This window comes from Furipterus horrens, unplaced genomic scaffold (genome assembly GCF_987537825.1).
Source record: "Furipterus horrens unplaced genomic scaffold, mFurHor1.1.pri manual_scaffold_10, whole genome shotgun sequence".
Taxonomy (NCBI): domain Eukaryota; kingdom Metazoa; phylum Chordata; class Mammalia; order Chiroptera; family Furipteridae; genus Furipterus; species Furipterus horrens.
Window position 1 is genome coordinate 25,064,489 of NW_028327180.1, and position 13,368 is coordinate 25,077,856.

The 13,368-nt window shown below is 36.7% G+C and overlaps 1 protein-coding gene across 1 annotated transcript; it reads left to right on the forward strand.

Annotated features, from left to right (window-relative positions):
* Nucleotides 1-1,415: 1,415 nt before the first annotated feature.
* On the forward strand, nt 1,416-12,902 carry PPID (peptidylprolyl isomerase D). Its single transcript, XM_090288761.1, has 10 exons — nt 1,416-1,630; nt 2,876-3,016; nt 4,971-5,077; nt 6,906-7,094; nt 7,932-8,054; nt 8,206-8,312; nt 9,869-10,010; nt 11,667-11,753; nt 11,848-11,890; nt 12,636-12,902. The coding sequence occupies exons 1-10, from the start codon at nt 1,546-1,548 to the stop codon at nt 12,722-12,724; spliced, it is 1,113 nt and encodes a 370-aa protein (XP_090144887.1). The 5' UTR covers nt 1,416-1,545; the 3' UTR covers nt 12,725-12,902.
* The last annotated feature ends 466 nt before the right edge of the window (nt 12,903-13,368 follow it).

Sequence of the window (13,368 nt, forward strand, 5' to 3'; positions counted from 1 at the left end):
ATCACGTTATATTTTCTGAGAAGGCAGAGGCATTCTCAAAGCATCTTTCCAGTTTTAACTTTCAATATAAAATGTTGATATTAGTAATTATTATAATAAGGCATTAGCTATTTATAATTAATTATTGCTTACACTTATTAACTACTTACTATGTGTTAGATGTTAAAACATTAAATAATTCATTTAATCCTTATAAAAAATTTAAGATACATATAATGTCATAATTTAGACATAAAAACTGAGGCACAGAAGGCTAAGTCCAAAGTCACAAGTTAGTATCTATTAGAGATTATATTTGAAACTCAGAAGTCTGATGGTAGAGTGAAAGTGTCTATGCTGCCAAGTTAAACATAATGATATTTATCATGATAATAATGGTTAGGAGATTATGGTGTAAAAGTGACAATTCTTTAAATAATAATCTAAAGGCTGATTTTAAGCTAGTAAAGCAAAATAAAAATTTTAACGTGAAGTTATCATATGATATTTGTGAGACAAAGTATAAGTTACCAGTCTGCAGCCTGTAAATGAGACTGGGTTAGAGAACAATTTATTTCGATTCTTATTTATCAAAAGACACATAGGTTATGTGCTCAGCTGTCCTTGATTTTCAGGGAACCACAATGAATAAACACGGTGGAAATGAAGGACATCAACTCACAAGAAATTAACATTTTATATTAATTTTAATATGCTGGACTTTGAAAGGATCAGCATGAAGTACTGATAGAGAATCTTATCAAATTATACATAAAAGGGACAACAAAATGAAATTTCTTGTTAATATTTTCTTATAAACATTCTTAAGGCCATTAGCATTCTTTAACTCATTCATTCATTAAAAAATATTTATTGAACACCTGTATGTGCCAGACACTGTTAGAAGTGCTGGACAATGTAGTTCAGTTTTAATGGGAGGAGAAAGATTAAATAAACGAATAAACAATTAGAACATTACAAACTGCTAAAGAACATACTTTTCTCCAAAATTAGTCTTCAAATAAGGGAAAAGGGAATTACAGTGCAGTTTTATCAGGAATCAAAACTGCTCTCTTCTGGATTCTCAGCTCCAGCTGTCTGGAGCCTTTAGTCAAACCTCTATCACTTATACTGTTAATATGAAGATCAAATTAGAGCAATAAAGCAACAATAATGTGCAACTATTGATTAGCTACCACCCGGCTGTGTCAAGCATTGTGCTGATGTATTTCTTTAATCCTTAAAACGACCCTCCGAGGAAGGATATTCACTCCCACTTTCCGGACAAGCAAACCGAGCTGACACGAAACGAACCACCACTGCAGCGAATGAGAAAAGAGGGAGCAGGAGGGTACAGAACCCAGGAGAGGACACGCCCCCACCTCAAGTGCACGGAAACGGACGGTAGGCAGTGCCGGAAATCGGGCTGCGGCTTCCGGGTCTCCCACCGGAAGTGGCTCGTCAGCGCCCCGCTAGGTCTCCTCTGAAAGAGGTGCTCTCGGGTCTCAGCTACCAGGTGGCCACGCGGTGCTCCGAATCTGCTTCCAAACGTGTCTGCAAGTCAAAATGTCGTTCCCAACACCCCAAGCTAAGCCCTCCAACCCCAGTAATCCCCGAGTCTTCTTTGACGTGGACGTCGGAGGCGAGCGAGGTGAGCGGAGTCTGATACTTGGGAGAATGGCCCCGAGGAGACTAGGCTTTTCGGGATTCGGAGGACTCTGAGGGTGGGGTGCCATTCCGGCCGGAGGCTGCTCTTTGGATTGGAGGAGGGTATGGCCACCCAGACAGGACCGCCTGAAGCTATCCAGGCATTCTGGGTGGGTCGAGCCAGCGCCCTTGTGGAATGCCACTTATCATGCAGAAGTTTCTGGAAGTTTCTGTGGCGGCTTTTGGGTTTGTCTCCATATTTGTTTTCACCTCCCTGCCACCTTGCGCCGTCAAGTTTGCATAAGATTATTTTATGTTTGCAGTGGGACATTGAGGAGACCATGGGATGTGCGTCAGTGGGGCTCAGTCTCGCCTTCTGTTTTGCCACGCGAGTTACATCAGCAATTTTCATGTTGCTTATAAATTAAAGAGACTTTTCCTTGTTCCTTATTATTGGTTCCTAACGTAATGGTCCAGATTGTTGACCATTTTCTCGGTGTTAGTCTTGGAAAAATCAATTCGATGTAGCAGTGTGGTTGCCTAGCCTACCTTCGGAGCTCAGAAGCGCCCCAAACTTCTGGGGATTAGCATATTGCTTCGTAACTGAATTGCGCTTTTTCTGGAATATGTTAGAATTGCTGGCCGGGCATTGCGTTTGAATGTTATGCAAAGGGACTCATCGGGATTCAGGGATCCTATGGCTCGTTTGGATACACAGACAGACACTTTTATGTATATTTCAGTTTGTTTTGAAACCAGTGCCAGGTTTATTTTTACCTCCCTTAGGAGTTATCTAGAATGGGAACTTTTCCAGCTTTTGCTTCAGAAGCTGCAGCAGGCAGGCTTCACAGAGCACAAAGGCTACAGCTGTACTTAAAACTAAGTCAACTTGACCACACAAAGAATGGTTAATTTTTTTCTCTTGGTTATGTCGTGATCAAAAATTCTGAGTATGTGTTGAAGAAATTACTCAGAATTTAAAACCATTTATACTTAATGGTGTCCCTTATATGGTGCTAATCTTCTGGCTACTGTATCTGTGGTCTGTTATAAGATGTAGAAAAATAATTGTTTAAGATTTAACCAGATGCTTGGCATCTAACATTAGATAAGACTAAATTTGAGTACTAGAAAAATGACAAAAAAGAGATCTTGGAATCTTAGTGGCCATAATTTTACCAATTGATCTTTTATCATTTGCTTATTTTATTGCCTATTTTACATACTGACAGTTTTTTCTTTTTTTTAGTTGGTCGAATTGTCTTAGAATTATTTGCAGATATTGTACCCAAAACTGCAGAGAATTTTCGTGCATTGTGTACAGGAGAAAAAGGCATTGGACTCACCACCGGGAAACCTCTCCATTTCAAAGGATGCCCATTCCATCGAAGTATGTAAATTTTCTGAAACTGATTCTTTTTATAGATCAGTGATTTTCAACCTTTTTTCATCTCATGTCGGACATCAACTAGAATTCTGCAGCACACCCCAAAATGTATTATTTTGCTAATCTGACAAAAAAATATAGGTATAATTTTGATTAATTCACACCGGATGGCTGTTCCTGTGTTGGCTGTTGTCATTTTTTTTTATTTGACAATCTAAGGGAAAAGAAGTCAATGCCCCTGACTAAATAGTCAGGTACTGAATGTTTTAAAAAGTCTTGGAGCACAGTGGTTGGAAATTGCTGTTATAATTAATCAAATCTTGTCTTATAGGAGTCAGGGAAGACAACACTGTGGGATGAAGATTAAAAATTACTATTAGTTTCCAAGAGGATGCTTTGATACTTGAGTCAATAGCTTAGTTTCATAAAGGTTGGTCTGTGCAAGGTAGAATTAATTACAGGAGGGCACTAAGGTTTGTTTGTAGAGAAATGGACTACCCTAACTTCACCAGTCCTCTTAACTCTTCAGCATGATTAGATTGAGAAAAAAGGGAATGACCATGATAAAAAGCAGAGGTTTGATAACTGCCTGGTGATAAAAAAGTGACACCTACTTCTTGGGAAGCATTGCTTGGAAGGCTGGAGCCGACTTAAAGATTCAGTGTCTTGGACACATGGTGTGGTATGTGATTAAAAGATGACATCTTCACATAGCTTGTCACACTTTCTAGTTATACTTGTTTAGTGATTATTTGATGGTTCCCCCAATAGACTGAAGGTTCCGTGATTTCAGGAATTACATCTTACTTTGTCCTCAGCATCTAGTATAGTTATTGAGTAGGCGCTCCAAAAATACTTATTTAATGAATAAACAAATAAGCTAAATTACAATCATTTGCGTATTTACACAAAAAAGTAAAAAATTTAACATTGATTTTAAAATATTTAAACTGTTGGTTTACTTTCATGTTTAATAAAATACCAAAATAAGCTAATAAAATGAATGAAGAAAAGAGTTAACATAGCAGGCCTAGGACTGGTATCCTTAGAAAAGTGTGCCCCCAAGGGTGGCTATTGGCTGAAATCTGGGAACTCAGAACTTGAACCATTAAGGTGGTTTACTGTGCCTAGACTTGACTTCCTTTTGGGAGTCTGGAATTTGATACAGGCTAGGCAGAGACTGCCTACATCATCATCCCCAGTGAAAACCTTGGGTGCTGAGTGGGCTTTCCTGTGCAGAAAGGTTGTACATATGGTACTGAACTTTCTTTGTTGGGTGAAGAATGTGCTTTGTGACCAGTTCTGGGATGGCAAGAGCACAAGGAATCACATGGATTCTTTTAGACTCTCCTTGGAACCTTATGCTTTGTCATCCAGCTGAGTATCCTTACTATGTTGCTGTAATACAACCAAATGCTGAATCCCATGAACTGTAGAGAATCTCTGAACATAGGGGTGGTCTTGGGAACCTAGAACACCAAAAGATGATTTCAGCTGAAATACTTTCATCACAGTTTAAAAATCTGGGAATAATTGGTCTTTATTCATGAGTGACTAATAGGTACCCAGCCATGCACAGTTATAAGGATGAAAAACAGATGTACTTAAGGAGTTAATTGTTTGCTGGAAGAGATGAATCATTATGATTTTAAAATGGAAGTACGAGTCAAGCTAATGAGGAAGAAGAATTAGGAGATCCAACTTCGGGGTGCCAGTGACATTTTACTGCAGTGGTGCCCATTGGAACTAATTTTCCGAGTCTTAGTAGGGGATCAGGCAGTAAAAGTAGTTTGGACTCAGATTGTGAAGTCTTCTGAGAGTGAAGTGGTAGGGAAGACAGGAGAGTGACATGATGAGGGTCATGTTTTTAGGAAGTTGTCTTCATTATTACATGTTCAGTAGTTAACATTGCTGAGATCGTAGCTTAGTTTCTAATAGCTATTTTCCTTTTTTGTAGTTATTAAGAAATTTATGATTCAGGGTGGAGATTTCTCAAATCAGAATGGGACAGGTGGAGAAAGTATTTATGGTGAAAAGTTTGAAGATGAAAATTTCTACTATAAGGTAAAGTAGACAAAATACATGTTATGATAATAAAGGGTGTTATGTCTGTTGGATTAAGACACCAATAAATGTCTCAAGTCGGCTTAGATTCTCTTTTTGAAAAGGTATCATATTTGTAAATAAATATGTGCCTTTGATAGGAAAACTTTCATCCAGTAATGATTTAGCAGAAGCGCTAGTTATTTCAGTGTGACCCAAGTTTACATACTTCAGTAAAGCTAATGAGTTTTTAAGTAGCCACCATATGGCAAAATTACTTCCAAGAGAAATGTTCTCATTATCAGAAGGATGGTAACTTGTGCATCTTTATGCTTGAATTTGAAGAGCAACAAAACCATCGCTAATATCCAGGATGTCAGGGGATTTGCAAACTAGAGGATATGGTTAATGTACAAGCTCCTAAAGGACATTAGTGGTGCCTGTGCCTTCTTATCTTCATTGTCCCAAGATGTAATCGGGTTATATTGCATCATTCAAGTTATAAGAATGGACATGTAAGTATAAAAGTAAAGTGATATCTTTGAAAATGAGGAATATGAACAAGGTAATTAAGATAACTTGAAAAGGAAATCTCATCTGTTTTGTAAAGCACTGTTCATTGACTGCAACTGTGTGTGCTTAATATTGTCACTGGCACCAAAAGGTTTATAAAAATGAAAGGCCCTGATGGCAAGGAATTTGCAATTTTATCGGGAAGACAAGATTAAAACATGGGACAGCTGGATTATACCTCTAATCTGCAAATAAATGCTAAATTGATTGAAATGGAAATGGTCAAAGTTACTAGGGAAGACATTGAGGGGGAATGGGTACGCACAGAAGTTGCGCAGACTGGGTCCTGCGAGGTAGCTGAGATTTGGTTAGATGGAAACTAAAATCGGGTGCCATTGTGAAGGAGGGACGTGAGTGAAGGAAGACAAAGGCAGTAGGAGGCTGAGGAAATAAAGCTAATATTCCATTTAATTTTGCGGGACAAGCACCAAACTTTTGGAAAGAAAGAAGGCAAGCTACCACAAGGATGAAAACTAAGATTATGTGGAAATCATGTTGATCTAAAGAAAGGAGGCCTATTGAAAGGACACACAGTTCTGGCCTTCTACAAGTGACCTTGAAGTTGAATTAGATTTAGATTGCAGGGGTAAAAGGCATCTTAAGAGTTAAAATATTTGGCCCAATAACGAATAAATTTACAAACTTGAGGATAAGTGGAAAGATAAAATTGGGTTTCAAAAGAATCTTTGATCAGGTTGGTGCCAGGAAGAAATTTGATTTAAATATATATGTATGCAGTACAGTAGTCCCTCTCTATATCGCAGTTCACTTATCGTGGCTTCACTGTATCACGGGATTTTTAAAAATAAAGTACCTAATAGACTGTCCTGTCTAAATTAAATAACCTGTTGCTATTCCCAGTTTATTGAAGTGTAAAGGAAGAATCATAATGTAGGCCCATAAAGTGGGCCGTATAGTGCTTTTCAGAAAAAAGAGCATCCATCATAAAATAAAAAGGCAAAGTATAATGATTATATTGCCTTCATGCAGCATCTTCATCTTAAGGGTGAAATAACAGCATTTTCTTAATATGGCAAATTTAGAAGTACACCCCCCACTGTTTGTTACTTTGATTTCATAAGCTTTTTTTTTAAATTTAAAAAGTGATCAAGTAGCCCTACATTTTGTGAATTAAAAATTGCAATTCATACAAAGTAAAATTACAATCTACCATAGGTATTGTAAAGGTATTACAATCTACCATAGTTTCATGTGACTGAACCATTCAGACTAGTACCTCTAACCTGGCTTTTTTTGATGATTTTTATTTCTACAGCATGACCGGGAGGGTTTATTGAGCATGGCAAATGCAGGCAGCAATACAAATGGTTCCCAGTTCTTTATCACAACAGTTCCGACTCCTCATTTGGATGGGAAGCATGTGGTATTTGGCCAAGTAATGAAAGGAATGGGTGTGGCAAGAATTCTGGAGAATGTAGAAGTGAAAGGTGAAAAACCTGCTAAAGTAAGTACAGAGTTCCTCCTAGCTGCTATGTTAAAGAAATGTAAGCAGAAGGACCTGGTGATTATTAGCTGGAAAAATGTTAGGATTTTTGGTATAGAAACCTGTATTTGCTGCTTTTTCTTTTCAACTGAAGATTTCGGCAGTTAAAAAATATTTTATTATTATTTCAATTGCAATCTTAGTGATTTAAGTCTTCCTATACCTGCAAAACTTTGAGTTGATCTGTATACTAACTAGTGCATCACAGGAAGAGAAAAGGAAATGAAGAATCTCTGGACTCTATGATTTAATTGGTGGTTTGGCCTTGATCTTATTCAACTTTTCTTGGCCTGATTCCTCACCCTACATGAATTAAGGGTTTAGACTAGATTATGTAACTAAAGATCCTTTTGTTGTAAATGTAAATCAAAATAGTTATCTCACTACCCAACCCAACTGGCAGGGTTGTGAGAATTGGAAATTCAGATACCTGCAGGAGGGAGGCTGTCACTCAGTATATGAAGGAAACAGTAGTAAATTGAAAGTAATGCCCCACCTAAAGAAAATTATGTAGAAAATGATAAAATTTTCAACTTATTTTGTGTACACTGAGATGCTGAATAGCAATAAAATACTTTTGTAAAATAGTGACATTGTTGTATTACTTGGGTTGCTTATAAGGGGCATTCTTGTCATTAGAGCAGACAGATGTGAGCCTCCTAAAGTCATTCTGTATTTTCAGAAGTGACTTGGACCATGTTGCACATGACTTGCAGCTATATAGCTTTTAAACCCAGACTTTAAAAAAAAATCGTTAATATGGTAGTGGACTTCTACAATTTAGGATTATTTTTACAGTTGTGCGTTATTGCAGAATGCGGAGAATTGAAGGAAGGGGATGATTGGGGAATATTCCCAGAAGATGGTTCTGGTGACAGGCATCCAGATTTCCCCGAGGATGCAGATATAGATTTAAAAGACGTGAGTACTTTCAGATTAGTCAAACTGAAATTACTAAAAACATTTTATACTAAGATTTTTGAGATTTTTGTATTCATCTGTCTTAGTGAGAGAACCTAGCATGAAACCACATTACTCATTAAAATCTAACATGTTTATATTTTTTATACAGGTAGATAAAATACTATTAATAACAGAAGACTTAAAAAACATTGGAAATAGTTTTTTTAAATCCCAGAACTGGGAGATGGCCATTAAAAAATACTCAAAGGTTTTAAGGTAATAAAGTGTTTTTAATAAATTACTTTTTAAGAACTGCAAGTTGAATTATAAATTGAAATTCAGGAGTTTATTGTATTTTTGGCAAATTAGTTGCAAAGTTACCAGGTGTGTTAAAATAGTTGCATTTTTTGGTTTCCTCTAGCTTTTTATTTTGGAAATTTTTGAAATAAAGAAAAGTTGAAAGAATAGCACATGAATGAATACTCACGTACCTTAACCTTCATTCGCTAGTTCACTTTTGCTGTATTTGTTTTTGCAGAATCAGTTTGGAAAGGAAGTTGCAGATACCATGACACTTTATCCCTAAATATTTTAGCAGTTATTTCCTAAGAAACAAGGACATTCTTCTGCATAAATTTACTACCATTAAAACACCCCCAAATACCATTGATACGTTATCTAATTGTAATCCACACTCAAATTTCCCCAATTAATTCATTTTTTTCTTAACTCTAGGCTTTATTGTATCATTTAGTTTTATGTCTTTAATTTCCTCTAATCTTTAATAAACCCTATTCTATAAGTTTTTTTAGTCATTTGCATTTTATAGAATACCATCTGTGTGATTGATTGCTTCCTCAAGATTAGGTTAAGGATATTTTGGCAAGAGAACTTAAGTAGGTGATGTGTATTTTCTATGATAACATATTGATGTCATGTGTCAGTTTGGCCTAATTTGTGTTTTGGTACTTGATTACACTATTACCATCATTCTTTTTGAAGCTCAGAGGGTTCCAGATCTTTGCAGTGGAAGCCCTTTTTTCTACACCCTTTTGACATGTTCTTCTTGGCTTACTTTCTGGTACAAGATGTTCCAGGCTCATCTTATACTTTCCAGCAGTTTCTCCAAGGAGCCCAGATTCTTTTCAGTGGGGGATAGACTTTAGAAAACAAATTCTGGGGACCAGGTAGGCTCATTGTTTCTGAGCCCTTTTCAGTGGCCAGAGCTATGAACTACATGTATTAGATGACATCTCAAAATCAATACTACATAGTTCTTCACCATTTCCGTTCCATTCCATGTCACACAACAAGAATCTTGCTTTTAATAGAGACCAGGTGTTTAAAAATACTGAGTGTTAATTGTGTATAATTACCTTTGAATTTGGGCATTATTCTTAGTTTGGCCTGTTTGAACACTTTGGGAAAAGGTTGGAGTAAAAATAAAAAAATTATTTAGCCCTGTCCAAGTGGCTCAGTGGCTTGGAGCATCATCCGAACACCAAAACTTTGTGGGTTCAATCCCCTGTCAGGGCACATGTCTAGGTTGCAGGTTTGATTCTTGGTCAGGGCGCATATGGAAAGCAGCCAATGGGTCTCTCACATCAATGTTTTTCTCTCTCTCCATATAAAATATAACCTCAGGTGAGGATTTAAAAAATTATCCAAAGAAAAAGCATTTAGTGAAAAGATAGTGAATATTAAGAATATCAATAATCATCAGCATTTGATGAATTTTTTATATCAGAAGTACATAACATTTTTTGGCATGGTTGAAGACGCAGAGTCTTTTGTAGAGCATTACATGCTACTTTTATTAATACATTCTCCAGATACGTGGAAGGTTCAAAGGCTGTAACTGAGGAAGCAGATAGATCGAAGCTGCAACCTGTAACTTTAAGCTGCATGCTAAATACTGGTGCTTGTAAACTGAAGATGTCAAATTGGCAGGGAGCAATTGACAGTTGTTTGGAGGTAAGTCTGATGTTGACTTTTTTGATGGGGTTGGGTTATGACTTAGAACTTAACTTCAGTGAAGGCAGTTTTACATGTATTCATATATGATTGCATAGGACCTAACGAGACTCTAAAGCATGTCATTTTATCTCTAAATATTCTGAACCCTCAGTTTTCCTCTCAGTCCATTTACTTAGCTTATTATGTTGCTTAATATCTATGAAGATACTTTTCCTTTTTTACTCAAAGCACATGTATCAGCTCACTTATTCATTTAACACATTGAATACCTAGTATGTGCTTGGTGTTGGAAGACAAGGCCAGGAATGAGGAAGAATGTGGGTGTGGAGTCGGTCAGATGTGCTTTTTTTATTAGACCTCTGTCACTATGTGATCTTGGGTAAATCCTAATTTTAGAGTTCATGGGATTGTTATAAGGACTTAACATGTAAAGCATTTAGCACAGTGTGGGGCAAATGTTAATCAGCTAGCAGGTACTTTAATTAAAAGACAAACCCATACCCTCAGGGGACTTTTTATTTGGTGCTCTTTATGGAGACATTCAGGAATACTAACTGCAAAAGCTAGAAAGGTGACAGAATTACCTTCCTTAAAAACAGCAATTATGACTCCCTATTGTAGAGTTAAAAAACTTTCCAAACTAAACCATGAATTTTAAAAGACCACCTCCAATAATTTTAATTGTTCTTTGAGCTATGTACATAGACCAGTTATGTCCAGACCAAGTAGAAATAAAATGAGATCCGAATTGGGTAGGGTAGGTGGAATAGGGATAAGAATATATTTAGAAAGAAGCATATAGCAGAGGAAAAAATGATATCAAAGGAAATGATTGGTTGTCACCAATCTTCTGGATCTCTTTTTGCCCTTTGTGAGACAGATAATATACCCTTTTCAGTAAAATCTGAGTATTGACCTTTAAAGGATGTTAAGTAAACAAAATATAGTATTTTTAAAACGTTTGTTTCAGGGGAGAGACCTATTTAAAGTTACTCATGCTCCTAAAAAACCCGATATTTCAAATAAAAGAATATACACAGGTATCAATTCAAAATGGCTTTATCAGTTAGGGCTGAATCAAGAAATAGAAACTACACAGTAATTTGAACAGAGTTTTAAAATAAGATATAAGAGGGGACTAGAATAATAAGAGAGAGCTAGTAGAGAATTCTGAAGTTAGGGAAATAGCAGATATATTTATTAACATATATGTAAAGTAATAGGAGCAGCTGTTTCCCTTAGGCTGGAATGGAGCCCCTAGGAAGAGGCACCTCTCAAGACCCCTGAGATCCAGACCTCATTGGAGAGGGGACAGCTGTGGCCCACTGGTGGCAGAGGTGTTTGTTCAGTGTGCACCATACTTGTGGGACTCACTGCAGTGCTTGGGGAACTTGCCTGTGGGGAGTTGCTGTGTGCTGGTGACCAAGCTGTGCAGGAACCTAATGAGAGGAGCACAAACGCTGGGACCTGGAAGAACAGCTTCCTCTTCTATGTCCATTTAGCGCCCTCTACTGACAAAACTTGACACTGCCAGCTGCCAGAGGAGAGACTTAGGGTCCAGCTCCATACAGAGCAGAGAAGGGTTGATTTGGAGCTGACAGGCAGTAAGTTGAAATCTAGCACATATATTTAATATCTGATATATTTTTGTAGGCTCTTGAAATAGACCCGTCAAATACCAAAGCACTGTACCGTAGAGCTCAAGGATGGCAAGGATTAAAAGAATATGACCAAGCATTGGTAAAATTTTGTTCTAAATTTCAATTTTTAAAAAGACAACCATATTCATAAATCATACAACTAATATTTCTTTAAAAATTTTTTCCAATTAAAGGCTGATCTTAAGAAAGCTCAGGAGATAGCACCGGAAGATAAAGGTAAGTCAGCAGTTTTTGTAGTGAAAATTTACTTCCTTTAAGAATTTATTCTCATGAAATATTGTGCCCTTTGCCACTTAGATACAGACACTTATTCAACGGATGTTACCGAATGCCTGTGATTGGGCCAGGCACTGGTCATACTGCATGGAACAAGTCAGGGTCCCTGTCCTCAGAGAGCTTACATCCTAGTTCCTCTCCAGAATACTATTTGTTCTACTGTATCATTTGAGATCGAGTTCCAGTGAGTTTAATTTGAGTCAAAAGGGCAGTACTAAAAGAATACTATGGTGAATTTAATGTTGACCATTTTTTAAACTGGATGTATCCATAACTGAAATATTCTAGCTAATAGATTTATGTTTTAGGAAAGCTTTGGGACACTGATAAAAATAAGCTTGTCTTTCAAATACGCCAACTACTAATAGTGATACGAGAACTAGATATTAAAATATATCTTCGGTTTCTTTATTACTAAAGTAAAACAGGAGGCACTTAACTGCCCTCTAATGGAGAAGGCAGAACTGTGTAAGTCAATTTGAATTATCTCAATTGACAGTCTTCTAAAATTATGCTTCACGATTTTTGTATTTGTGATTATACTTTCTCACTGTAAAATATTCTGTTAATAGGGCAAGAAGAGTTATCAAGGGGCAATTAATTACCATACTAAAATATCAGTTTGTTGGTCAATCTAATTTTTGGGTGTTTGAAAAATAACTCATGTTACATGTTTATTTTGCAGCTATCCAGGCAGAACTGCTGAAAGTCAAACAAAAGATAAAGGCACAGAAAGAAAAAGAGAAGGCAGTGTATGCAAAAATGTTTGCTTAATAAGGAATTCATTTATACTTAAATATCACACATTGATGTATAAAGGCAGTAAGAAAATTAAGAGTTTTTGTCTATTACATATGATCCTTAATGTTTCTCCTTCGATACTTCAGTTCCCCGTTGTTTACAGTTTAGGAATACTGATACCTGTTCACTCTTAATAAAAGTGTTATAAACTGTAGTGAAGTTGATTTTTTTCCATGGCTCTCTGCATTATTCACAAACAGTAATGGTGTTCAACCTGTTTTTAAACTAAAGCTACATCTTGTTGAATAAACAGATAAAAGCTTAAGTTTGTATATGATTTCCCTCAATTCTCTGATGTAGCTCTCTGTAAACTAGCTGGTTTGTGCTGGTGTTTTATACTTACAGATAATACTGATACACATGTTCAGGGGTCAGCAAACTTTCTCTAAAGGGCCAGATTAAAATTTTGGGACCACTGTATTCTGTAACAACTGCTCATTTTTGCAGTTGTAGCCATAGGGAATATGTAAACCAATGGGCACAGCATGGCTATGTTCCAGTAAAACTAAGAAAAGTGGTGGGCTGGATGCCAACCTAGCTCTGGTCTAGAATATGCAATTAATTTTATACTTGGAGTGTTGAATTTGATGAGTCAAATGTACATTGAAGGCCAACAG